Source organism: Scleropages formosus, chromosome 10 (genome assembly GCF_900964775.1).
Source record: "Scleropages formosus chromosome 10, fSclFor1.1, whole genome shotgun sequence".
NCBI lineage: Eukaryota > Metazoa > Chordata > Actinopteri > Osteoglossiformes > Osteoglossidae > Scleropages > Scleropages formosus.
This window is the reverse complement of record NC_041815.1, coordinates 830,788-857,734: the sequence shown is the minus strand read 5'-3', so window position 1 is coordinate 857,734 and position 26,947 is coordinate 830,788. Positions and strand designations below refer to the sequence as shown.

The following is a 26,947-nucleotide window of genomic DNA, read 5'->3' as shown; positions in this document are numbered from 1 at the left end:
CCATGAAATGTGGGTGTAGAGCAGTCCCAGTGTGTCCGGCAAAGAGCTGCTCTCATGTTAATCCCCTGATGAATATGCATGTCAGTCATGGTGAAGGGATTCTTCTGGAGTGTGGACACGCAGAGTACTTTCTTGTTGGGCAGTAGGGTGAGATGAGGGGGGGTGTGTGTGTGTCTGTGTGTACGGCTGGCAGCCAGCAGCACTGTGAATGATGCTGAGGCTACAGAGGGCATAACCATAAATTGACCGTTGGGTCTTCCTTCTGTGGTCGGTCTCTATTGACCTTCTCACGGTCCTTTCTCTGAAGACCACTTTCAATGTCAGAATCCTCATCCATTTATCAGGAAATTATTATGGGTATCATTACACTTTATTATGAGAGGTTACTGATTTCCAGAAGCTTTCATAGACTAATGGAAGGGCCATTATTGTTCTTCAGGAAAAAATATAATCAGGACTTTGACACTGTTTTAATACAATTTTCACGTAACACTCACACTAAGATTTATTTCACAACAGAGCCGAGGACAGTAGATAAAACAGAGCTGATGTGAAAGCTGCTCTAGAAAGTGTGTCTTTTGTTTGTGTTTTGCAATTTTATGCCTTAACTTTATGGTGATTATGAATGTTATGTTGCTATTTTGAACGATTTGTTAAATTTTTTATTGCTTTGTGCTTAGTGGTAATACAGCAACACTTGTCCTTCAGCTGCTTACAGCTTACTTTCACTGCTGCCCTCGTCTTTTAAAGATGTTTCAGAATTTTATCAGTCATTACAGAACACGGACAGTCATATCCGTTCAACATGAAAAGACTCAATAGAATAATTAGGCAGAAACTGCACACGGTATGTTTTTGTCAGACATGGCTTATCTTATCCTTAACTTCTCTCAAATATCCAGCTGAATAAATGAGAGGAAGTGTACGTTGCTGTGGAGCAGTGTGTCCGCTAAGTAGCAAAATAACGTTGATTTTGATTCTAGTACAGACACCCCTCTACTTACGTAAATTCGACTTGCGTAAATCCGGATTTACGTAAAAAATTCCCGTCATACACATTTACAGATAGCTTGTAACGCAAAACATCTAAAATATGTTAAGTGCAAGTCGGCGTAGCCAGACAAAGCAAGAAGCTGCATCTTCCCAGTTCCCACGTGTTTTGAGCCGTGAACGCATCTCCTCTCCTTAGCATAGTGCTTGTTTCACATATTTTTTACCCTTTTCATTATTCACAATGCCTGGTGGTAAACATGAGCTTGAAGGAAAACGAGAACCGTCTCGTACGTGTACAGCAATTGATTTGGAGGTGAAATTGAAAATAATAAGGAAGTATGAAGGCGGACAAAGACTATCGTCTATAGCATGGCATGGGAACCAGGTTTAGCCGTATCGACTATAAATACAATAGTGAAGAATGCTGCATGTATAAAGGAGCACATGAAGGGAACAGCTAGGATGAAAACAACAGTAATAATGAAGAAACGTCAAGGTGCAATATCTGAGATGGAAAAATCATTAATGTTGTTATGTCGAATGGTGGGGTAGGAGGGGGAATCTAACATATGTAACTTTTGACTTACGTGAGGGGTTGAAGAATGGTCGATTTGCGTAAGTTGAGGGGTGTCTCTATTTCAACAGTGTGAAAAGAAAACCAGTTGTTCAGCTTCATTATACTAAGAAAGATGTTAATGATGAGAAAGTCTTGCGGCTTTGTGTCTGCACAGCTTGCCGAAAACAATTCCAATGTCTCTGTCTCTGTTGCACAGGAAATGTTCACACCAGAGTGTAAATTTAAGGAGTCTGTGTTTGAAAACTACTACGTCATCTACTCGTCCACGTTGTACCGGCAGCATGAGTCCGGCCGAGCTTGGTTTCTGGGCCTGAACAAGGAGGGCCAGATCATGAAAGGGAACCGTGTGAAGAAGACAAAGCCGTGCTCACACTTTGTGCCCAGACCCATTGAAGGTAAGTCTTTCACACGGTAGTCCTGACACTTGACAAAAGTAGGGTTCCTACCTGCAGGTACTCAGACGGAGCACAAGTGTGACTCGTAGCATTGATTCCTGACACTGGCCTGCACTCAGAAGTGTTGGACCACGTTCAAACATGTTTGTGTAAGGCGTCGGTCAGCCCTTAAAGTGTCACTTTCCCGTAGCCGTTTGGTCTTCTCTACAAATGGAATACAAATAGGAGCCTCACGTACTTCACGGATATGTGGTATCTCTCCACGAGCACTTCTCAGAAATGCCTTTGCGGAGACTACATGTAAGGATGTGGCAAAGTTGAAGATGCCAATGTGCTTGTTTGCTTATGTCTCTTGCAGTGTGTATGTACAAGGAGCCCTCTCTGCATGAGCTTGAGGAGAAGCAGCGCTCCAGGAAAAGCTCAGGGACCCCTGCCATGAACGGGGGTAGTGTGGTGAAGCAGAACTCCATGGAGCCTGTCGGCTCCTAGCTGTGACCCTGGGACAGCCCCACGTCGGCGCTCCTCCCTTTCTTACACACCGGTCAACTGAAACTAAATAAGACAATGACAAAAAAGAAAAGCAAAAAAAAAAAGAAAAAAAAACTGAATTCTTGCCTGTGAAATATTTTAGACAAAAAGGGGGAAAACATTTGAAATCAGGACATGAATTTACATTTTATGCAAAAGCCTGCTGGGTGGCATCAGAAAGTTCATCTGCTCATTGCAATACCTACATGTAAAGTAGAGCTTTGAAATAAGTTTTAAGCCATGCTATAATTTCACAAATTATTTTATGAATGCTCTGACACTTTCACTTGCTTATGTCTTGTTATCATTAATAATAATATTGTTGTTGGTCATTATTTGTGTTGTTCTTCTCAGCACTTTTATTTTTTATTTTGGCTGCCGTTTTTAAAAAATATGGACAGGAATGCAAAGTGCCGCACCTGGATCATCCGTGAACCTTTCCTGTTATGCATTCTGTACAGTCTGTCCTGAGATCAGGATGGGTTGAGTCCAGTACAGGTCACAGCAGTTTCTCGATCTGTTCACTAGGTGCAATCGAGACGCTCACCTTCCAGTTCTGCCGTTATTCAGCGTCACTTTCTGTTATGGTATTGTTTTCATTATTCCCTTTTAAGACCATTTTCCAAACTATGAAGACACAAAAAAGCCCCGATCATGTACGCCAGACACATTCCTTGGCACTGAAGGAAAGCGAGTAGCACAGGACCATGGCATCGTGGTATAATCTGCACGTCTGATCCTCTAGAATTCCTTTGCTCGTAGCGATGGGTTATCGTTGGTAACTTCACAAAAGAGAAGCGCTCCACTTGCCAGATGCCACATTGTCTTGGACTAGTCTTCCATTTTTATAGAATGGCATCACCACTGCATTTATCCATTCGTCTGATGCTTTTTCTCCAAAGCGACTTACAACGTTAAGCCACCTGTAATTATTCACCCATTTACACAGCACCTGGGTAATTTTACTGGAGCAATTTAGGGTAAGTAGTACCTTGCTCAAAGGCACAACAGCAGGATTTGAGATCCAAACTGGTGACATTTGGATGCAAAGGCAGAATGACAGGAATGTTTTGAGGTCAGGTTTAAAGTTGGCTAGGGGCAAATGTAAAGTCAGGAAGAATGTCTACCTGCTGAGCCAAGACGGGGCGCCAGTGAGTGCTCTCCTGGCCTGCTTTAGTAAATGGCACCCATCGTTGATCCCGCTCTGATGTTGAAAGGAAGATCGAGAGCTTTGGCACCTGGGGGCCATGCAAAGACAGTTCTGATACTGGCCCTTAGTGTGTGGGGGAACCTGGACGTAAAACACAAATCTCCTTATGTGTTTAAATTTGAACAAATAAAGTCAAACTCAACAGCAGGACAATTTGGAAATAAAAAAATAAAATAATTGTTGAGCAGCTTCTTTTTGGGTTTGGTCTTCCGGACCAGAGACACTTACACACACGCAGATATACATGCACTGACAGAAGTCAACACAACACAAGTGTTTTGTGTGTCAAACAGCCGCAAATGAGGAGGATCTGGGCCAGTGGAACCTAACTTTACGCTCCTAGAGGTAAACCAGGTGCTTGGGAGCTAAGGAAACCTTTATCACAACTAGATCACAAATGTATTTGATCTTTATGTGTTTTTACCTCCTCAGCTCCTCCACCAAACTGTTAGAACCAGCAGAGCATCCAAAAAGTATCTGACGGGTGGTGGTTCAGCCTTCATCATCTAGAGCTATAGTGTTTGCGGTAAAAGCTGCACATAGTTTTAGATGGTGGTGTCCAGACTGAGACTTGGTCATTACTGTTTTGATTTGTGAAACATGATAGACTGATTAAGAGATTTCTGCACGTTTTGACTTTTCAGGTCTAGAAACAGACTGAACGAGTACTTAATATTTTCATGTGACAAAAGATCAATTTTGCAGTTTTTTGGTGTTGGGAGTCAACTGCATGAAGAGCTCACCAGCGATTTTCCACAGATGGAACAGAAGAAAGGCATCTGGGCTTTTCAGAAGAAGTTTCACTCTGCTTGCACAAGGAGGTACAAGGTATTGAAGTAACTCTGATATCCAGAAAAGAACGTTACTTCTTTCTGAAACACCCATCGTTGTTACAGTGGAGTTGTGTTACTACCGCTGGCAAAGTTAGAAACGGCTATGAGATGCTCTCCTCAAAATCAAATGCTCCCTTGACAATAACCAACCCAGATTTCATGCTCATTTAAATTTACAAATATAACTGACTATTACTATTGACATGTAAGGGAAAGATAAGTCACCTGCCAGCGAAATCAAACATTGAGAACATAACTATCAAATGTGTAACGCACAGATCAGCCATGTGGTCTTTCTGTGTATACAGTGTTACTCTCATAATTTCGTCATACGCTTGTGCCCTTCGTGTTAACTTACTGTGCTCGTACCTGCAGCTATAGATCCACCTTAACAGCACAGATGAGTATCAAATACAGCTTTCCTATAAAGCTCATGTCTGTCCCCTGCAATCTTCATTTTAAAACACACTGCATGTATAACGCTGACAATTTCAGATTGTCCTATTTTTTCATTTTCCCGTCTAAACTGCTCTGTTGTGACTTTTCCTTTAAATCATTTTTGCCATAGAAAGATGGAGAGTCTGTCTACTGTTGTGCGAGAGGACTAAAAGGAAAAGTATATAGAGGCAGTACCTGGGACTTCCTGGACTTCGTTGTCAGTGCTATGATACATCGCTATTACAAAGAACAGCTGGTTACGTAATACAGCTGTAAATTATATAAGGTGCTTCAAACAAGAGCATCATCTTAGACAATATAAAGGGTCTGAAACAACACAAAAAAATTATTAAATCACAGCCAACGCAAAACATTTTTCATTGCTTCTGTGCATTGTTTGCCACTGCATGTTTTTGCATGTTATTTGATGTTATAGACAAGGAATTAGATGAATCATTAATTGCAGTCACTCAGTGTGGGATCTCTCGTGCTTCTGCTTCTCATGGTTTCACCCGCTTTTACCGCATGCATACGAGTAAGGACTGTAAAAGTGGTTGTAACGGTTTCCAGCAAATGAATGTAGCTCTGTTACCTGTACCCAAAAGCACAAAAAGAGCTCATATGCATCGTTCACACATGCCTGTAGCTTTGACTGCAAAAATATGCCTCAAATCATGTCATGTTAGAAGATACAAGATGGGAATATAAATAATTCCCTCTTCAGAAATCTACTTCTGCATCTTGTTTTTTCATCTTTCTGCCTAAGTGCTGGAGGGTGATACATTTTTAATGATGTGGCAATACAAACAGAGCTTTTATGCACTGTATCGGTGGTATAAAAATAGAATTGAATGAAGAGGACTTCAAATGGGACTAACAATGTGGAAAAACAAAATTTACGAGGTGAGCTCTGGAGAAGCGATTCTGAAAATGTTCAAAACACCTTGAACTGATCCAAGTACGTCTGACTCCATTCTGTGTTCACAAACCCTTATGAAATACAGCTTTTACTCCAGGACCTTGTTTTACCATGTTTATTCCTTTATTTCATGGTCAAGGCTCTGTCTTTTCATTTAATGGCCCTTACATAAATATGGAGAAGCATAACTACAAAGGATCCTTACTCATGTATGCCTGTGTAGAAGCTCTAAACGAGGGAGGTTGGTTTTGTGCCTTTTCTCGAAGAAGTCTTATATAATACACGATTACATAATGATGACTTACATTACCCAGTTGCAGAGCTCTTCCTTCAGCAACCTAGGATGATTTCACTGTCACTCCTATTGAACGCATGCACTCCAGATCACGAACCTGTCCAACACAAGTCAACTTTAAAGCCATTGTTCAAAATAACGGACGTACGCTCCAATACCTTTGGCGGAACACCAGCCTTTTCACAACATACCTTAGTCTCTGAGGCACATCTCTTCTATTCTTCATAATGATGATGCAATCATGACATGTTGGGACATTGCCTTTCCTTCCAGCCACGCAGGCAATAAAACCTTTAGCAAATCACCGATACTCTTCCACCATTTTAAAAAAAATAAAATTATATGTATCTAAAATGCAATGCTGTTTATGTTAAAGAGCTGGAAGATGCACAAGTGCTGAGAGGTGTATTAGGAATATGTTACAATTAACAACAGTTAATATTAGCATGTTTTGTGTTTCTTCTTGTTAAAAGTTTGTTGCTTCCTGTGAGAGCATGTGGCCTGTCTGTGTGTACTTTGCACACAGTATGAATGGCAAATGTCTAATTGCCAACAATTTCATTTACACATGGTCCTCTACTTATGAACACAATTGGGTCTGGGTACCTACTGCTTGTAACTCCAAAGTGGCTTTAATGAACCAGGCAGTCCCAGGGTTACGAAGGTCCGACTTGCGTACAGCCCATAGTTACGAACCATCCCCCGTAAAACCGACTATATTAAATAATCTAGTTACATACAATGATTCGTAATAACAAACAATCGCTACTTTGCGATGCGCATCAAAAAATTGCGTCTACTGCGGTTTGTCGTCTTGTGGGCCATGAGCCCGAGGTAGGACAAAGACTTCCTTCTTTTCAGTCAAACCACATTGCTGTTAGCAGTGTCTCATGTGTGTTACTGTTTTTGGCTTTAATTTTTTGTTTTCACCCTCCTAACCATGGCATCAAAGCATAAATATGATGCAAGTGATGGGGATGCATCAAAGAAAAGGAAAATGATCACGATTAAAATGAAAGTGGAAATAATAAAGTGACTGGAAAAAAAGGCGAAATTCCAATGAACATTGTAAAAGTGAACATTAAAGTTTCTTTAATGTTTTTATATCTACACACACACACACACACACACACACACACACACACACACATTCTCTCCCTCTCCTCCTCTCTCTCTCTATTATAAATACTATAGTAACATTTATTATCTCTTTCTAAGTCTGTTTCTATTATAAATACTGTAGTTACATTTATTATTTTTGTTATCATTACATTGTATATTATTATTATTATTATTATTATTATTATTATTATTGTTGTTGTTACAATAATGTTATGTTAAAGATATTTTAGTGTCTCTGGAAGTGTTTCTTTAATGGTTTTTATGCACAGGAATGTACACTATATACTATATACTAAGACAAACATTTGACTAACTGACATTAGACATGAACTGTACCTAACTGTTCCAACTTACATACAAATCCAACTTAAAGACAGACTTAGGAACGGAACTCGTTCATAATTCAGGGACTGCCTGTACAAATAGTCATCCACTTTCAGCAGGATAGGTTCTGTAAAAAACACCTGAGAAGCAGCTATAATAAAGGGTGCACCCTTACAGGATACACCCAGGACGAGATGCCAGTCCATTGCAGTAGAACACTTCCATTACTTTTATTAATGTCAAACTACATTAAAATAAATATTTTTTTTAAAATGTATTAAATACATCATCTCAATGGCCACATTTGATGCCATTGACCAATTCATCACAGAAACAGGCCCAGCCTTTGTCAGCTTCATTCCATTTTCATCTTTATTATCGACACAAGTAATAGAAACTTAATAAAACAGATGTCCCTTGATTTATTTACAGGTGAGGCTTTGCATGCATAGATATAGCCATAGTAAATGTAAGTATTTTGTAAGGCTTTTGATTTTAGTATTCTTCTTAACTTTGAACAACTTTTGAGCTGTCATCGCTGAAAACAAGTTGAATGACTGCATTCCATATGTTCCTACTCATCCTGAGTTCATTTTGCCCCAACTAATGATGGGATGTTTACTTTTCACTCTGTGCTGCACAACTTGGCATAAAGGTTCAGTGATATTGAGACTGATGGTGACTGAGGAGACCATAGAAGGTGTTTGACTTCATCCTGGTGTTCATGAACACTTGAATTTCTTTAGCAGTGTGTACAGGGGCATTATTGTGCTGGAGTGTGGGAACATCATGTGGGAAATGTGTTTGTACCACAGGGTGCACATGGTCCTGTAATGTGGTTTCATATCCTTGGCAATTATACAGTACAACCATGCAGAGCAATCATCAGACCTCATGACTTCCACGAGATGTTGACCCATACCATTATGGATCACCACCATGTTTAAGAGTTGGAAACAGACGTAGGTTGAAGGCATCCTTTGACTTTCTTCAAGCATGAACATGTCCAAATGTGGTAAATATGGTGAAAGATGACTGATCAAACCATATTACATTATTCCATTGCTCTGGGGTCCAGGTTATTGTATTTATGCATTGGCCTTCAATACAAGTGGTTTCCAAATGGCAGGCTTTCCACAGATTGAAGTTTTGTGAAGCCCACGATGTAGTTTTTGCTGAGCCTGGGTCACACAGCTGTTCATTCTATCCTGTAGTAATTTTTGAGGCTAAACTTTTGTGGCATTTAGAAATTACCCTGTGAAGTGTCTATGTATTCTTGTTAGTGAGCCTTGACTTGCAGTGACGGTTCGTCTTTCCTGATGTGGTTTGTCCATATTTCAGATATGCTTTCAAAATTTTTGAGGCTCTTCCTCCCTGACATGTTTAAATTATTAAATTACTTTGCAGTTTTTGTGACCGAGGCACCTCTAATTTGGGCATTTGTTTCGCATCTTCGGCCCTCTGTTAGTTATCTTGTGATGCTTTGACAGCATATAACATATAAAGGTGGTAATTGTCATACCTGTTTTATTGCTTTACTGCTAATTAGTCAGCCTAAAAGAACTCACCTTTACAGCTGTGCTTGTAAATCTGAGTTAGTTACTGTAAAGTTTAACTCTTTTTTTCATGTGGTGTTTCTATTATTTTGTACCACGTGGGGTAACAGGTAATGCAGTGGCTAGAGCTGCTGCCTTTGGATCCAAAGGTTGCAGATTTTAACTCCACTTCCAGTTGTAGTACCCTTGAGTACTTACCTTAAAATTGCTCAAGAAAAGTTTGGTACAGGGTAACATATTTACAGTTTTGTACACTGAATCAAATAACTAAACTAGTAAAGTCATTTGGGTCAAGTAAATGCCCAACAGAAGGAAATTTTCTAGCCTTCAAAGTGCAATTTTTCCATCAGAAGTCTCGTCTACTACCATTCAAATGTGCTGCCTTCTGCCTCGTGCAATATTCTGTATATGCTCCTTAGCCAAACACATTACCCCTCAAGTCGTGTTGAAACAGGACAATTGTTAAGTCAAGAAAAAGTCAATGTGTCCTCGGTGGCCAAATTACTAAGAGACAACAGTAAATGTGTGTCCTCATTGCAGTAGAAAAGACATGTACAGGTAGAGTATAATAACACAATAATGTCACCTGGGGGGTGTGGTGACGCAGTGGGTTTGGCCGGGTCCTGCTCTCTGGTGGGTCTGGGGTTCGAGTCCTGCTCGGGGTGCGTTGCGACGAACTGGTGTCCTGCCCTGGGTGTGTCCCCTCTCCCTCCAGCCTTGTGCAGTGTTAGGCTCCGGTTTGCTGTGACAATCAGTGTGTGTAATGTCATCTTGTTTGTTTGTGTTTTTTCTCACCTTGGATTTTGAGGTGAAATGTGTTCCTCTGAGCCTCTACGTACGTGTCAGGGAGGTTAAATGATCTTCTGGTGACACATCTATTTTCACAAGTCAGGACCAGGACCAGCGTGTTGCGCAACTGTGTGTATTGGGGGGCTTCTTTTTCACTTCCTCTCCCCGCCAGTGGGTGGCGCCAAAAACCACTGGTCACCGACAACAAAACTCAAAGTATGTTTTTTATCTTCCTCTCTGGGATGCGACTCTTAAAATAGCCGCGTGACGACACAGGATTTGCTTTTAAATGGCAGTAAAAATACCGTCTTAATCCGCATCCTCCTCGTGCGCGCTGGTTCGCTCACGCGCCGATGCGACGGTGGGTCCGCCTGAAAACACCACACGTCCCTCCCTCCAGTTGACTGGAAATACGAGTGTTAAGGAAAAGTGCGCTGTTGTCGCGAAGTTTGTCGCGTACGTGTGAAAAAGGAGATGTCGTCGTCCCCGAAAACACACACAGAGTAGACACAATGATTCAATGTCCCCACAGTGCACGTTTCGCAATGTGGATTTCCCGTAGGAGGGGCTTGGAGGAGTCCTGCGAACATGTCCGAGAAGCGCGCGGCCGCCATGAGCGTAAGGGGAACGAAGGAACCGCTCGCCTTCGTCGCGTGTGTCCGCGCGCGCCGTGCGGCCGTGGCGCAAACTCCGCACAAGTGCCCACAGCGTGCGGTTCGAGCGGCCGCGTCGACGTGTTGAACAGAGACGCGTGTATTGAGGCGGAGCGCGATTATTAATCATTACTCCGTTTACACTGCGACGGTGTACTCGCTGCGTGTCACCCGGGTTTTCCACGCTACCTACTCTTCTGTGTGCGTGTGCGTGCGCGCTGCGATCACCTTCACACACCAGGCCAGCATGTGACTGGGAATGGACTCGAGGTGTGCGAGGCCCGGTGCTGCGCCGAGGGACCCGTCTCAGCACTCTTTTGGCCACCCCGATGACTCTGATGACTGTGATGACTGAGGTGTGAAGAGCTGAGCCTCAGTGCTCCTCGTCTCGTGCTGCGCGTTCACACTGACTGAGACGTGCGGGAACGTGTCATCCTGGGACCATGTGAGTACTGGAGGACCTGCTGCATTAGGCGTTCCTCTCATTGGTTCTGCTCAAAGTACACATTTATTATTATCATTATTATGGTGCACTTTATAGTTGTGTCATGTTCTTTTCTCCTCTGTGCTCCTCATTAACATTTCTAATTGTGTCCAAGATGCCCTCCAGTGTTACTGTCTGTGTTTGTCTATGTTGCAGGCCTGCGTACTGTACTTTGAGAAAAGGGTACAGTGTAGGAGCCATGAAAAGAGTTAATGAGATGCTGAAGTTGACTGTAGTGTAGCTGTGCGCATTACACACACGATGTGAGTGTGTGGACGTGGATGACGATTTGTTTTCATCACACAGTACTTAGTACCAAGTTGTACTTTTCAAGGAGTTTTTTTTTTTTTTTTTAACCTGGCAACATTTTATTACGGTTTTAGCACTGACAGCTGGAGGTTCTAATCATCTAATCAAGTCTACTCATAAATAGACTTGCATGGAATTATGACAGAGACTTAAACTGAGCAAAAAAAGAAGAGAAACTGAAGAAAAACATTGTAATTTGTGCAGAGTAGACATGTGACCTACACTACATGTAGAGTACGAGAGCCTCTCGCTATAAACACTCATCACTCACTTTTGTTCACCGCCTTTCGTCGTCAGGGTCACAGCGGTCCGGAGCGTATCCCGCGTTCACTGGGCACTAAGCTAAAACTGGGAGAGGTGCACCCTGAATGGGACGCCGTTCCACCGCAGTCAGTGTAAACAGATTTGGGTATTTACACCCATATGTATATATGAAGTGGCCCAAAAGCAAATAAACATTGAGCGTCACTGTAACCGCATGTATAGATTAAGGCAAAGGAGATTTTCCAGTGGTAAAGTTGCTGCCTTATTTAGCGAAAGGTTGAAGAAGAGCAGCAAAGTAATTGCATTTAGCTAATGATTTTTTCCAAAGCAACTTGCAACACACTTATACTCTGGGTAAATTTACTGGAGCGATTTGGAGTAGGTACCGTGCTCAAGGGTACTACAGCTGGAGGTGGGAATTGAACCTGTGGGTCCCAAGGGCTGCAGCACTAACCACTACACTACCAGCTGTCCCCTCATTCAGTAATAGGGTAGCACTTTGCTCCCAGGGGATTTGTGGTTCTAATCCTCATCACTCCTGCTGTTATTTCCTTGAGCATGATGCTTACCTTGAACTGATCCAGTAAGAATATCCTTGTGTAGAAATGGGTAAATCACTGTAAAATGGATTCTTTAACATTGTAGGTCACCCTGGACTAAGTGGTCAGCTAAATAAAGGACAGCAGTAATGAACAATGGTCGAGTTGCTTATCATCCCATGGCATTTTGGGCAATGGTATCAGCCAAGTAAAGAATAATTATAGTAAAAGTTAGCTGACATACGGCATCGGGGAAAAGAAAGTACAGTACACCCTTTTTCACTTTCGCGGTTTTACTTTTACACATGTAAAAATAAAACATAACAGATTTTCCATCATCATTCACTGTTCAATGAAAACTTGACATTGACGTGTTGTTTTTTTTATAAGATTTTAGACTATGTTGATGTATGAAAACTATTGTGGTGATATGCGATGTATGGTTTTTGACAAATGTGGATTTACGTATTGCTACCAAACACCTGTGGATTCCCAACTGTAGCTTTGGTGTCTGCAGTTTGTCTGAGGTTCATACAGTCTAATGCTGTGATGTTGGAAACTTTCTTTTCACGTCACTGTACGCACTTTTATTATTCTGTTGAAAGCTACTGAAGTGGTGAAAAGCAGATGCTCGCAATTCAAATTGTTTACTTTTGGAAGTAGTTTTCATGCATATTCTGTTAACTGGAAAAACAGTATTTGTGTGTGAAACCCTAAAACCCGTGTTCTTCATGTTACGAACATTAGAGTTTTAAATTTATTTTTAAAAGCATATTTTCATTCTATTTTCTGAAAGTTCTTGCTTGCAGAAGCCAGGAAAAACCCAATTCCTTGTATAAGATGGCACCAAATCAATAAATAGAAACTCGTGCCGATTGTGGGGGGACAGCTTCATGTAGCAGTGCTGGAGGGGTTTCCTTCAGTGCATTTTCGAAATTCATCATAGCGATATATGAGAGTTTTACAGAAAATACCCTGCGAATAGATAGAGATATGTCTCTATTGTTATGCTTTCTTGTTTGGGAACTCCAAGTGTCCATATGCTAATGAATGTTTATGTAATGAACGGGTCACTTGTGGTGTTCTGAGGCATGTTAGCACACAGTCGGTATAAAAAGCGAAACGCTTTTTAATTTGTTCTCCTCAAGCTACAACTCACTCTCCTTCTAGTCCGCTGCTTCATTCTGCTGTTGCACGTGATTCATACAGAAACATAACGTTGACTTGATGTATAAACCAGAACAACACACTGAATAGGAGATTGTAGGCGTTACATATTTTTTCATTTAAAAGAAGGCTTTAATTTTGCTTTGAGCTTAATAGAAGATAATAAAATGTCCTGGCATCCTGTCCATGTCCCTGTTTCATGCTCAATATATCATGAATAGAGAAATACAGAGGCCCTGTGCTGTATCAACTGTTTATGAAAAGAGAATAAGAAAGAAAAAAAAAAAAAAACAAAGGAGTCTTAAGGCAATAAAATTTTTGTATTCATAGTAACTTTATCTGGTGCCTTTAGCAGGACCTAACCTGTGAGTAAGTTGAGGTATTAAGCTATATTATTACATTTTTATAGACTATGACTTATTGACCAGACTTAACAGTTTCTTTCGAACAAACTTCAGTCCCTCTTGTGTTTGTAAGTTAAGGTTCAATGTTAACATTTTGTTTGAAGACCAGTTTAAATTACAACCTTTTTTAAATTAAAACACCTTTACACAGGTGGTAGTGTAAGAGTCCATTTGCCTTCAGCAGTCAAACATTTTACTCTGAATGTAAGAACCCTTAAAAATGTCAGATCCCAAATTTTGAAAATATCGTTCTTAAAGAGCATGGTGGAAATAACAGAGGTAAATTTGAAGGCTTTACATTTATCTGTTTACATACATTTACATTTATTTACTTAACAGATGCTTTTCTCAAAAACGACTTCCAATGAACTCTATGTAGTGTTGTCAGCCCACAAACCGTATTCACCAAGGTGACTTACACTACTAAATACACTACTTGCACTGGGTCACTCATCCATACATCAGCGGAACACACACGCTCCCTCTGTCATTCATGCATTTTCCTCATTGTGCTGTTTACACCAGAAATTTGTCTGGTTTCCGGTCTGTTGTTAGTGTATCTCGATGTGCCCTACTAACAGTGTGGCTTTTTGTCCCTCCGTCTGCCTGTCCCAGTTTCAGTGTGGCACCGTGTTGAGCCGCCCGCATCCTTGTGCTCGTGGGCCTCTAAGTCTGGGCCTTCTGCTCTGTCCCAGTGTGTTAGTGTATCAGCGTTTTGGTGAATTTGCCCAAAAGAGCAAGTACTCGTGTCACCTCGTGATGACTACACAGTCAGCCAGATGTTAGATGTTCGTGCTCTGCTGATACACATCTTCAGTCACTTCAGTGCAACTGGAAAGGTACAAGTGAAAAAAGGTCTCTTCACCAACTGAGAAAGCGTCTTTGCACTTTTGTTCTTCCTCCACAGTTGACTTTTTTGATCTGTCTTCATGTTCAGTTCTGTTTATAACTCACTGTGTTTCTCTGGAAGTCCTCATGCGCACTTGTGCTTCTCCTTCTTCCTGCAGGACGTCCTGTCCCTCAGCACTGATTTCTCTGTCCCTGGCTGTGCTGTTTCTGGGTGGAGCCTCCGAAATTCTGTCAAGCCATCCTTTATGTGAGTTTTGGTTACCCTGTGTTTTCAAATAAGTTATTGGTCACTTTATCATCTCTCGGCTTTTCCCCACAGCAGGTAGAGAGAATGGAGACAAAGGTAAAGATGTAGTAAGAGTGTATTGGCCATTATTGCATGTTCACATATACGTGGAATTTGGCCTCGTTCGTGGTTTTTCAGTTTCCCTGAACACGAGAACACAAATTGCAGACATTACACGACACATATACTGTAAATAACAGAGTAAAAGTATGAAGTAACAAAGCTTGATGACCAAACATACATGACAGCATATATATATATATATAAAATATTATATATATAATATATATACGCAGACACACACATACACTAGCATTCAAAACGTTGGAATCACCTAGAAAGTTTTTGAAAGAATACTTTTTTAGTCAAGGTACCATTAAATTGATTTCACAACAGTCATGACATTGTTGCTAATGTTCCAAGTGGTTGTTACTGCTTAAAATGACTGATTTATGATTTACTTTTCACCTAAGACTGCAAAGCCCCATTTTCATTATTCCAGTGTCCTAATGGTAGAGAAACTTTAGCTGAAACCTGCTGTTCTGTTCAAGAAAGCAAGTGAATGGTCTTTCCGGGTTACAACGTACTGAAATTCCCGAAGTTCATCTCTGGGTTCAAAAATGGCCAAAATGATGCAGCTTTATCATGAAACACGTCACTCAATTTTTTTTTTTATTTTTTAACTGTAAGTCGGTCATTTCTAGCAGTAATAGCCATTTTCAATATTAGTAGAGGTGCCTTGGCTGTATTTTCAGATTAGTTTACATTTCTTTGTTTAGCTGACACTTCTCTCCACAGTGACTTACAGTTATTTACCCCTTTATACAGCTGGGTAATTTTACTGGAGTAATTTAGGGTAATTACCTTGCTCAAGAGTGCTGCATGTGGAGGTGGGGATTGAACCTGGGACCTTTGGGTCTAAAGGCAGCAGCCCTAACCACTACACTACCAGCTGTCTGTAATTTAATGGTACCTTGATTTTTTTATTTTTTTTATTTTTTTTTTTATTTTTTTTAAAAAAAAAAAAAAAAAGAGGATAAAGTCCTTCAAAAATATGAACATTTCTGGGTGATTCTGAACCTTTGAACACTAGCACATACAGTATGTATGAAAGTACACTATACGTATGCGAGAAATATGATAATTTCTGTTCAAGAAGAGAAGTGCAAATAGCAGCCAGATTAAATATAAAAAGTAATAGGTAACATATATTACTTTAGGTTACATACAATGTTACCAGTGCAAAGTCTTTAACTGTTTAACTGTATTCTTTTATTTTCAGGCCTAAACCAAACAACAGAATTTTGGTGTCTGTTCAAGAGTGATATAGATTATAATGTGTCTCAGAAGTTGATAAGGGACATTGCTTGAAGCATAACACACACACACACACACACACACACACACACACACACACAGAGAGAGTAGTGGGAAAGGTGTAAGTTGTTACACAGGAAGTGGATGTGAGGCCTTTTGTGGTTTCTGTGTTTCTGAGTGTAACATTTACAAGCATGATGTTTCCAGTGAACTTCCTGTTTATTCCACCTGTTTGGTCAGGCTATAAGCGCCGATGTTTTGTGGTTGAGGGGGGGAGAAACCATGTGCGAAGAGGAGCGCTCTGGACTGTGTGGTGCATCGCCATGCCAGAAAAGAATGCAGTAAAAATTAACTGAATTCTATTGAATGTGGTGAGAATGAAACATGACGCTGTTTATTTTTGTGTGCTCTGTGTCTGGTAGTACAATGGCAATTAAAACACTTGCATGGGGGGGCGCAGTGGCACGGCGGGTTTGGCCGGGTCCCACTCTTTGGTGGGTCTGGGGTTCAAGTCCTGCTTGGAGTGCCTTGCGATGGACTGGCGTCCTGTTGTGTGTGCGTGTGCGTGTGCGTGTGTGTGTGTGCGCGCGTGCGCCCCCCCCAGCCCTGTGCTGCTGGGTTAGGCTCCGGTTCACCGCGACCCCGCTTGAGACAAGCGCCCTCAGATAGTGTGTGTATACAATGGTGGTTGAGTTCAAGCAGAAGAGAGACAGCTGTGTGTGTCCTTCATTGATGACCAGAGCACTCTACCCTTACTGAGGAGACCTGGGACAGTGTACCTCAAAGAAACTTTGTAAAATGAAAAAATAAAGCACGCAGGAAACAAGTACATTCCATGTCGTCATGGTAGCGATGACACTGAATGTGATGGTAAAAAGTGTATGAAACACTCGTTGAACTGCACACGTCTTCAAAACTGAAAGTGCAGGTCAGGCGTCACTGTGGGCTCATCGCTGTGTCATCAGTCCTTGATCAGACTTTGAAAAAGCTCTTTCAGTTGTTATGACAATTTCTGTGTTTTCCCAGCAGACTGCCTTATGTACATCAACCAGTAAACAGATTTTTTTTTTTCCCCTCTCATTTATAAAGTTTGACTCTTTCCTGGATGTCAGACTTTCTTGGTCAATGCTACCACTTGTACCTACAATCTTTTCATTTACATTTACAATTATTGATTTAGGAGACACTTTTTTCCAAAGCAACGTACATCTCAGCAAAAGTATAATTTATGCATTACATTAAGAGAAAGAGACATAGCTGCAGACATGAAAGTCTCAGGTAAACCTAGTTTGCTACCTACCACTTGCTGCACCAGGGTTCATTGTTCAAGTAGGTGCATAAAACACAGGATAGACAAATCCTGATACCCTCTTACCATTTTTTTTTTTAAATATTATAAGACACAAATAAGCAAATACAATGCCAGAGTAGTGGCTGAATAAAGGTTGTATCTGGAGATGCTTATGGAGTTATGATGCCTGAACAGTTACACCTTAAATGAGCTGGAGAGATCTTGGGCGAAGTGGATCTGGAAAAGATGAGTTTTCAGACACTTCTTGAAAGTAGACAGAGTTTCCGAGTTCTGAGTGACAGGGGAAGGTCATTCCACCACAACGAACCCAGAACCGAGAACCTCCGAGCTTTACCTTTTGTGCGCGGGACCACCAAGTGAGCAGAAGCAGACGAGCGAAGGGGCCTGGCCGGGGTGTAGCGGTTGATTAAGTCTTGTAAATAGCTGGGAGTAGTTCTATTGATGCATTTGTACACAGTAATCAGGGTTTTGAATTTGATTCGGGCAGCTATAGGAAGCCAGTGCAGAGAAATGAGTAGAGGAGATACATGGGAGCGCTTTGGCAAATCAAACACAACTCATGCAGCAGTATTCTGTAGAAGTTGCAGAGGTTTGATGGCATTAGCAGGAAGATCACACAGGAGAGAGTTGCAGTAGTCCAGACGGGAAGTCACCATGGCCTGGACAAGTAGTTGAGCGGAGCCAGTAGTGAGGTAGGGATGGATCCTATAAATGTTATGCAGGATGTATCTGCAGGATCGGGTTGTGGCTTCGATATGTTGAGAGAATGACAGACTCGCATCAGTCGTTACTCCTAGACTCTTAGCGAAGGAGCTAGGTGAAATGAGTGAGTTGTCCAGTTTTTAAATCCAAGTCCTTAACCACTGTCTCACTTAATAATTTGATCAATATAAAATTAAAAAAGTGTTCTTCTTGAAATATGGCTCATCTGGAAAACTTTCTTATTATTATTATTATTATTATTATTGTCGTGCCTGTTTATAATCAAACAGAACTGTCCTCACAGCAATGCTGTTAACTCACGTTTACTGCTTTTAATAGAGTGCATTTTAAAGTCTTTCTTCAGTTCCTCTAATTGCACAGTCCAAACATTTTGTGAAATTCAAAATTTAAAGATAGAAATACAGTTTTTTACTTTTATCAGTAAAAACAAATGAGTACATATAAATCTCTAGCGCACACAGTTGTATGACTCTGTCTGTTAACAGCAGATCTCTGTGGAGTATGGTGTGGTGAAGGTCCTAGCCCAGTCCTCGAGTGGTAGAGATGGACGCCAGTAACACAGTTTTTTCCCCTCCATCAGCTGCATGTCAGGACGTGGGCACCTCCAGCGGTGAGATGATCCAGGTGTATGGGGGTGAGGCCTCGGTACTGCGCTGCCCTCTTTACCACACAGAATATGCCCAGGGTTCTCGCTTCAAGCTGGACTGGTACTGGACCCAGTCTCCTGAGACTGCGGAGCAGCCTGTTCCAGTTGATCACATGGATTCCAGGATCAGCAGAGAGGGCAATCGGCTGTGGTTCCACCCCGTCAGCTCAGGGGACGCGGGTCATTACATTTGCGTGTTGAGGTACGGACCCTTTTGAGTGGATTTAAATATGTGTAATCAGTGGTTGGGCAGAAAGAAGATCATATTGGGGCTGTTGGTACAGAGGGGCAGGAGAACCTGCGAGGACAGAAAGCAGGAAAGTGGTTACCCAGAGAGCTGCGTAGAGAATGGCTCGCCATACTGGCATGAGAAACCAAGTTCTGCCGGATGTTATCTAACTTACATTACATTTATTCATTTAGCTGACGCTTTTCTCCAAAGCAACTTACAATGTTAAGGTCACAATAATTACAAGCTTATAGTTATTTACCCATTTATACAGCTGGATAATTTTACCAGAGTAATTTTAGGGTAAGTACCTTACTGAACAGTACTGTAGCTGGAGGTGAGGATCGAACCTGCAACCTTTGGGTCTGAAGGCAGTAGCGCTAACCACTAGGGTACCAGCCGTCTAACGTAATGTGGAAGTGCTTGTCAAATGAACGTTTTTGCTGTCCTAGGACAGACCGCTATAACACATACGTGCTGTATGTCTGTGTGGCTCCTGGCCTCTCTGTGACCTGCCTCTCTTTGTCTCCTCAGCAACAGAACGTGTTGTGTCAAGGTAACCGTGAGGCTCAAGGTCCTTCAGCGGCCAGAGGGAATGTGTGTGCCTCAGCCCCCGGGGCCTTCTGTCCGTGTGGACATTCCTGTGGAGGAGGGGAAGACGCTGAGCTGTCCTGATCTCCAGGATTTCACGCATCCCAACAGGAGTCTGTCTGTCCAGTGGTTCCATGTGAGTCTGCTTGTCCTCACTTTCTTTTTCAGAGAGCACAAAAGTGGCCTTTGATGGAAGACAGAGATGCAGAGGCACCCATTACATTGCGTCCTATAGCCTATACCTTACAGCCCTCATGCTGCCTACGACACAGGTGGTCCTCGATTTACGATGGAGTTACGTTCCGATAAACCCATTGTAACTGGAAAGTATCGTAAGTTGAAAATGCATTTGATACACCTAACCTACGGAACATCATAGCCTAGCATACGTGCGATGGCCATTATGGGATTGCCTCCTTCATGCTGGGCAATTATTTCGAGTTTCTCCTCAAGAGTAATTGCTCTCCTCTTATTCCTCCCATCAGTAGCAGGAGACACAGGCGGGTGTTTCGTAGACATGATGGATGTACAAAACACAACGTAGATACGGGGGGTCTCCAAAAAAACACTAGCAACACAGAACACTGTATACACTAGCGACCGCGTGGCAGACTGGGAGGTGTGGATCGCTGCTGCTGCTGCCGCCCAGCATCACGAGAGAGTGTCGTACCGCATATCGCTTGCCTGGGGAAAAAAATCTAAATTCAAAAACCAAAGTACGGTTTCTACTGAATGCGTATCGCTATCGCACCATCGTAAAGTCGAAAAAACATAAGTCGGACCATCGTAACTCAGGGTCCGTCTGTATACGTACAGTTGGTGTCATTACGTCAGTCTCCCTGTTCTACTGACTGGATTTCTATTTTTAGTGTAGTACTGATGGAATTGAACGTGCTCCTATAGCTGAGTGTGTTCCTGTATTGATTTGTCTTTAACAGAATTGCAAGCAATATGAATGGGGCATCGACCGTGAGAAGAAGGGGCAAAACGTGGTCATTCATCTGATGCGCGAGATTTATGCTGGCAACTACACCTGCGTGGTGACGTACACGTTCAGAGGAGAGGAGATGAAGTTCACCAGGGTGGTTGCTGTGAGGCCTGTGTGTAAGAAGACCTTTGCATGCATGTATATCACTGAGCTTGTGAGATTACACTGCTGATCTCACCACGAAGGCCACACATGGAGGGACATGTCAGACGGCAGCACTCGGAAATTAAAGAAACAACCACCTGTGCTTCACATTAACCATGAGTTACATTAAGAACATGGTGTAGGTTGGCTAGTTGTTGGAACACTTTCCATACCTGCATAAAGAAGACTGCTTTAAAAATAAGACTAAATTCCAGTGAAAAGACACTGTATGTACACTTAGATTCAATTTATTTATTTTTTTTTGATGCACTAGAGTCCTGCTCACCATCTCCTCCATGCAGGAAGCCAATTCATCCATTACTAATAATGAATTTGAATGATATTCATTCATTATTAATAATCATGCATTGCAATCAAGTGCAGTTCACTGACCAGAAACCTGAATATAGGTAGGGTTGCGCCTGAGAATTTTTTCCGGCATTTTGCAGCAAAGTACCTACAGTATCCGGAGGTATTTAATAATGCAAATGCAGCTGTGAGTAATTATTTTTTAGCCTGCTTTTCAGCGTCTAGTGTCTTGTGCTTTTTCGTATGACAGTAAAGCAAAATTATCGCAGCAAAACAAGTTTTCCCTCATCGATCTGGATAAGGTGGAGTCCTCTGTCTGGCAAAGTGTGTCCGAGCAAAAGATTTAAGAAAGAGGTTATTATAGCATGTAACGAGTAAATGAATAACTGGGGGGCTCAGCACGGGTGTCATGTGGGTATTAGTAAATACTGTTGGGTTAGAGGGTCATTGCAATGGGTTCCTAACTATTACCCAATCCTACATGTAATTTCAGCTTCCTCTCGCATCCCGAAAGATCCGGTCATTCACATCCCAGATGATCAGCACTTGTTCACAGTTAAAAAAGGTTGGTAAGAGAGCTGTATCAATCGACATTATTTCCGCAAATGTATGTGCGCAAAGTAAATAAGTGATTAACGCTTTAGCTATATTTGGGTGTGTGTGTCTTCTCAGTGAAGGTCATCTTTCTGATGATGGATTCCACCGTTTCTGAGAAAGTACTGGAAAACTGTCCTTTTGGAGTAATGCATAGAAACAGGGAAACGTGGCCGGGAGAGTCAACTATTTTCACATCGATGATATATTTCATTTTCTTTCACACCAAAGAAAGAAATTATTAAAACTAGTACTGAGGGGAAAAAAAAAAGCTAGAACTTTTTTCAGGTTCCATAATATACTTGCAGAACTGACTAAAAAAGCATCAAATTTAATGTCAAAAAGCTGAAACAGTTGAAAAAATTGGAAATAGGGGCCAATACACAGCACTGTAGTGAATATCTTCCTTTTTGATTAATAATAGGGTAAAACTGTGATTTTGCAGCAAAGCCCCTTCTTAAAGGGATGGCAGAAGGTGGTGTGCTGTTTAGCGCTACCATCTAGAGTTGAGTTTGAAGGGCCCAGGTCTCAAATTGCACTCCTGCTACAGTAACCCTGAACATGGTACTTTGACTGAATCGCTCCAGTAAAAATGACCCAGCTGTGTAAATGGTTACATCTTTGTAAGTACCTTTCATTGTAAGCCACTTTGGAGAAAAGTGCAGAGTAAATAAATAAATGTAAAATTTTCATCTCCATATCTTGTTGTATTTTCAGTGGGTGTTTGGTCTTTTCTATAAGTGGTTCAGCATTAAGCTAATATTAGTGGATTTTCCTAGCAGCACACAGTCCGCTCTACGTACACCGTTTCTCCCGTTGAGATCCAGAAAAACGTGACAGTCATTTTAAAGGTTAAACATGGAGGGAAAAACATAGTTTCTTTTGACAAGCTTTTTAACGGGTCATTTACAGCGATGGCCCTACTGTGCTAATATACTGCGGAATATCACATGGGTCATGATGCAGTGATGCTGGTTGCCATAGTGACACAGCTGTCTGTGTGCTAACAGTTAGTGTGTTCCGACAGGTTCAGAGGCTAAATTGAAGTGCCAAGTTTTCCTTCCTCATCTGGATGGTGAGCAGCCAAAGCCAGAGGTGTGGTGGGAAGTCAGTGGACAGACACTGGGCCAGCTTGGTGACCCTCGGTTCTCCAGTACTTCAGAGTGAGACGTTACAAACAGAACATAGCAGTACTACACCAGTGCACCAGTACTCCTACTGCGGTCCTGGACGACTGATCTCTCTTGCTTTTCCCCTCTGCCCGCTATTTCTCTTTCCCTCCCTGTCCGATGGTGTGTCACCCGAAGAGTTTCAGAGGACCGTCTTGGAGACCGCACTGTGGAGAACGTGCTACAGATCCAAACCTTCAGCTCCCAAGATCTAAACAAGGAGTACAGCTGCTTCGCTCAGAACAGCAGGAACCGAGTGAGCCGAGTAGCACTCCTCCGGGCAGAAGGTGAAGGAAGAACAGAAATGCGCAGGAAAGATGGCAGCATTGCTTCACAACCGCCTTGTATGAATACAGACAGGCTTACAAAACACCACCATACAATACTCACACACTGTCTGAAACTGCTTGTCCCAAGTGGGGTCGCAGCAAGCGGGAGCCTAACCTGGCAACACAGGGTGAAAGGGGACACACCCAGGACGGGACGCCAGTCCATCACAGGGCACCCCAAGCGGGACTGAAACCCCAGATCCACCAGAGAGCAGGACCTGGCCAAACCCGCTGCGCCACCGCACCCCCCTCCGTACACTACTATAAAGTCAAAACTGTGAATATGGTCAGTCACTCCTTGTGTTCAGAACCCAGATGGCATTTGGGAGCTTTTTTAATAGAATATATCCACGGAATTGTGCAGCCAACCCAAGTCAGCACTTCTCCATGTGTTCCTTGTTCGCTGTTATGCCCACCGCACAAAACACCACCAATTTCTCGATATGTTCTGATGAGTCTCATGTTGTGGCCCATCCAGTTTGGTGACTGCTGTGTGTGTGTGTGTGTGTGTGTTAGGCAGGTGTGCACTCACAGGTGTGTGTACTCTTACAGAATACCTGCCTCATGTAGAACTGGGCCTTGGTCTGGCTGTGCCTACGGTCATCGTGCTGGTTCTCTTTGTGGTGTACCACGTATTCCAGCTGGAGCTGCTTCTGCTTTACCGCAGCCGATGTGTCTGCCACAGGGTTGATCCAGGTAGGCTCGGCATATCTTGCTCTCCAAATGCTGTCCACCCCGGTGTCTGGATGTTTTTTTTCTGTCTCATGCCTTTCTTTCTGTGCAGATGGGAAGGAGTTTGATGTCTACATCTCCTACGCCAGGAACAGTGCGGAAGAGCAGTTTGTCCACATGACGCTCCGGCGGGTGCTGGAGAATGAGCTGGGCTACAAAGTGTGCATTTTCGATAGGGACAGCCTGCCTGGAGGGAGTAAGTATGGAGAGCCCATGGGGGGGCCGATGAAGGACAGGTTATTAATGTGACAGTAGGAGTAGTTTTGCAATGACCCTCAAGGAGTGGCAATGTGAACATTTATTGGAGGGAGTATAGACAAGTGATACTGAGTACGCGATGGCCTCCAAGGAGTGGCTTTTCCCTGGACTGTTGCTCTCTGCCTGTTGGAGGGTCGGTCTGAATGTGAGAGTTAACGCTACGCAAATGAACGTGGGACTCATTTTGCACTGAGAGCACTAATTGCTGCAGAATGGCCTTTACTGGGTCAGGTTGGCACAGCAGTGTGGCAATTGTGTACTGCCTGCCGTAAGGAGACACCGGAGTTGCTGTGGGCTGCTGTGACTGCAGTCAGCAGGGGAGTTTACGTGGGATGTCCTCTAAACAGAATGTCACGGTAATTCTTGAAGGGCTCTCGGCGACACGGCGCTAACCTGCATCGCTTTCTCCAACAGCTATCACAGACGAGACTCTGAGCTTCGTGGGCCGTAGCCGGTGCCTTATTGTGGTGCTGAGTCCAGCCTACGCTCTGCAGGGCACCCAAGCCTTGCTGGAACTCAAAGCTGGTCTGGACAGTATGGCTCTGGGCGGAGACCTGCGGGTCATTTTGGTCCAATACCAACCGGTGAGCAGGTCCAACTGGGTCCAGGAACTGCGGCGGGCCCGCGTGGCGTTGGCACTGATCCGCTGGAAGGGGGAGAAATCTGCACACCTCTCGTCTCACTTCTGGAAGCAGCTCCAGGTGGAGCTCCCCATCAAATGGAAGAGAGATGCTCCCAGCATCAATGCGGCGCACAAGCAATACATACTGACTCCCAGTGAAGTGAAAAGTGTCGACTCGGAGCACGACGCACACACAAAAAGTGACGGTGTTGTTCCAACACAAATCACAGACACTTAAGAGTTGAACTTCAAGGCACAAAGACTCCCAAATAAGGCTGTGATACCGACAGGGCAGCCTGGCACCGATTCGCTCGTGATGCCCGGTGCGCATGAACCACATACACTCTTGGTGGCAATAGCACCGCTGTAGTGCCGCTGTGTGCTGGCATCGAGCAACATGCAAGTGTTACTGAAAGTACCGCGTTCTTTTACTTTACCAAGCCCAGTAAAGGAGAGTGGTGTTTCGAATTAAAAAATACACTGGTAGAAGAAAGCTGCAACTCCATTACATGTTTGTCCTGCAAAAAAAGGAAACATTTTCTCTACTAAAGTACATTTTAAACATGTTTTTGAACAGAGACCCTTCTTCAGGAAAGGCACAGGACAAACTGGATCACATTTCTAAACTACATTTCATCTGCTGGTGCTTTTGCAATGCATCTACCCCCATCGGCATTTGCAGATACCTTCTTTTTACAGTGTCACAACTGTCTGAAGGGTAAAGGAAATGGTGACATTATAAGCTCTGGTTTCCTAAACTCTTAGTAAGAACCAGAATTGTGGTCTACCGAGCTGTTGTGTGTTTTGAACTGAAGCCGCTGTGTGAAATGTATTTTTGTGTGACACAGTTGAGAGACCCACGATATGCAGCGCTTGTTCTGCTGTGTTGAGCATTCTGCACTGTGTGCTGCCAACTTCACACCGCTGATCTCCAAATCTCTCGTGAGGATCCCAAGAGAGCGAAATATTCTGTATTTATTTTGGATTTCTCCCCTTCTGGCTCCTAGCCCACACTCTAGGTGACGACTGTGCCGGCATCAGCCAACCACTGTTGGTATACAACTTCACAGAGCGCAGGGTTGTGTGTGAAGGGCCATACACACTGCGTACATTTAATAATGCTCCTGTAAATGTTCCTCCTCTTGTCTTCATAGGTCTGTTGTTTAAGCAGATTTTATTAAATCAGAATTCAACCAGATTAATTAGGGGTCAGTGTATCGCTTTCTTCTTTCTTTTCCCCTCATGTTTTCATCTTTCACGTTTACTTTCAAAGATTTCATTTTATATTTTATAAATGTCAGTTTTGGTTGTGCATTTTCTCTGTTTTCTCATCATTCTTCAATTGTCTGTGCTTTAATCCGGACGATGGCACATTCACAGCTGTGTGGGGAGCTTTGGTGATGCATTCTGCTTCATGCTCTCAAATGCGCTCCACCAATTTCTATCCATAGTGAAGCGCTTCTGTAAGGGTTCGAGCTCGAGGAGGTGTGAAGACTATTCTTTGTAGTGGCATATGTAGGTGTGTTACGTGGCTCAGACTTTTTTATTCCCCAGATGTTATGTAAGTGTTTCTCTGTATCATCTCGAGCGAGAAGAACATACCGGCACTTCTGAATCCCTGACAACTGGAAAAGAGCTTCAGCACTGTGAGGGTGGTCAGCTGGAGGAGAACCCAAAGGGCTGCGGAGACTGGAGCGCCATTTAATAGTACGGTGCGGCGACTGCCCACATCGCTTCAGGCAGTGGGTGCTGGTAGCAGCTCCAAGAGAGTCCACTCTGGACTGGAGCAGCCGAGTTCTCCAAGGAGAGACCGTTCTTGTGCTTCCGGGAGCTCTTTCAGTTGCTCGAGTGTGTGCCTTCGCTGCACTGGGCATGTGGCTGCGTCACGGAGCTGCCCTGTCCTCCCGCAGTGAAAGGCAGTGAGAGTCAGGCCTTACAGGGCTCAGCACGCCTCACAGTGCTGTGGACAGCAAGGAGTCCCAAGACAGGTGGTCCAGCTCTGCTCCTCGGGTTGGGGGGTTAGGGTTAGGTTAGGATTGGGGGGTATTGC

The 26,947-nt window shown here is 43.0% G+C and overlaps 2 protein-coding genes across 6 annotated transcripts in view; both read left to right on the top strand.

Moving 5' to 3' along the window:
- Window positions 1-2,592, top strand: part of LOC108922154 (fibroblast growth factor 12) — a 59,817-nt gene extending 57,225 nt beyond the window's left edge. For all 5 annotated transcript variants that reach the window (XM_029255907.1, XM_018732103.2, XM_018732100.2 and 2 more), the window contains 2 exons: window positions 1,767-1,965; window positions 2,324-2,592. In XM_029255907.1, coding sequence (XP_029111740.1) covers window positions 1,767-1,965; window positions 2,324-2,454 — 330 coding nt within the window. In that variant the 3' untranslated portion in view covers window positions 2,455-2,592. The remainder of the gene's footprint in view (window positions 1-1,766; window positions 1,966-2,323) is intronic.
- A 7,582-nt stretch (window positions 2,593-10,174) lies between these two features.
- Window positions 10,175-26,130, top strand: il1rap (interleukin 1 receptor accessory protein). Its single transcript, XM_018732090.2, has 11 exons — window positions 10,175-11,077; window positions 14,807-14,895; window positions 18,867-19,134; window positions 19,696-19,888; window positions 20,691-20,856; window positions 21,687-21,758; window positions 22,815-22,950; window positions 23,095-23,243; window positions 23,838-23,981; window positions 24,070-24,213; window positions 24,690-26,130. Coding segments are annotated over exons 1-11 (1,809 nt in total). The 5' UTR covers window positions 10,175-11,075; the 3' UTR covers window positions 25,136-26,130.
- The last annotated feature ends 817 nt before the right edge of the window (window positions 26,131-26,947 follow it).

Coding starts and splice junctions, on each gene's coding strand:
- il1rap (XM_018732090.2), top strand. Junction 21,759..22,814: donor CTTGTTCACAGTTAAAAAAG/GTTGGTAAGAGA, acceptor GTGTTCCGACAG/GTTCAGAGGCTAAATTGAAG. Junction 24,214..24,689: donor GGACAGCCTGCCTGGAGGGA/GTAAGTATGGAG, acceptor TTTCTCCAACAG/CTATCACAGACGAGACTCTG.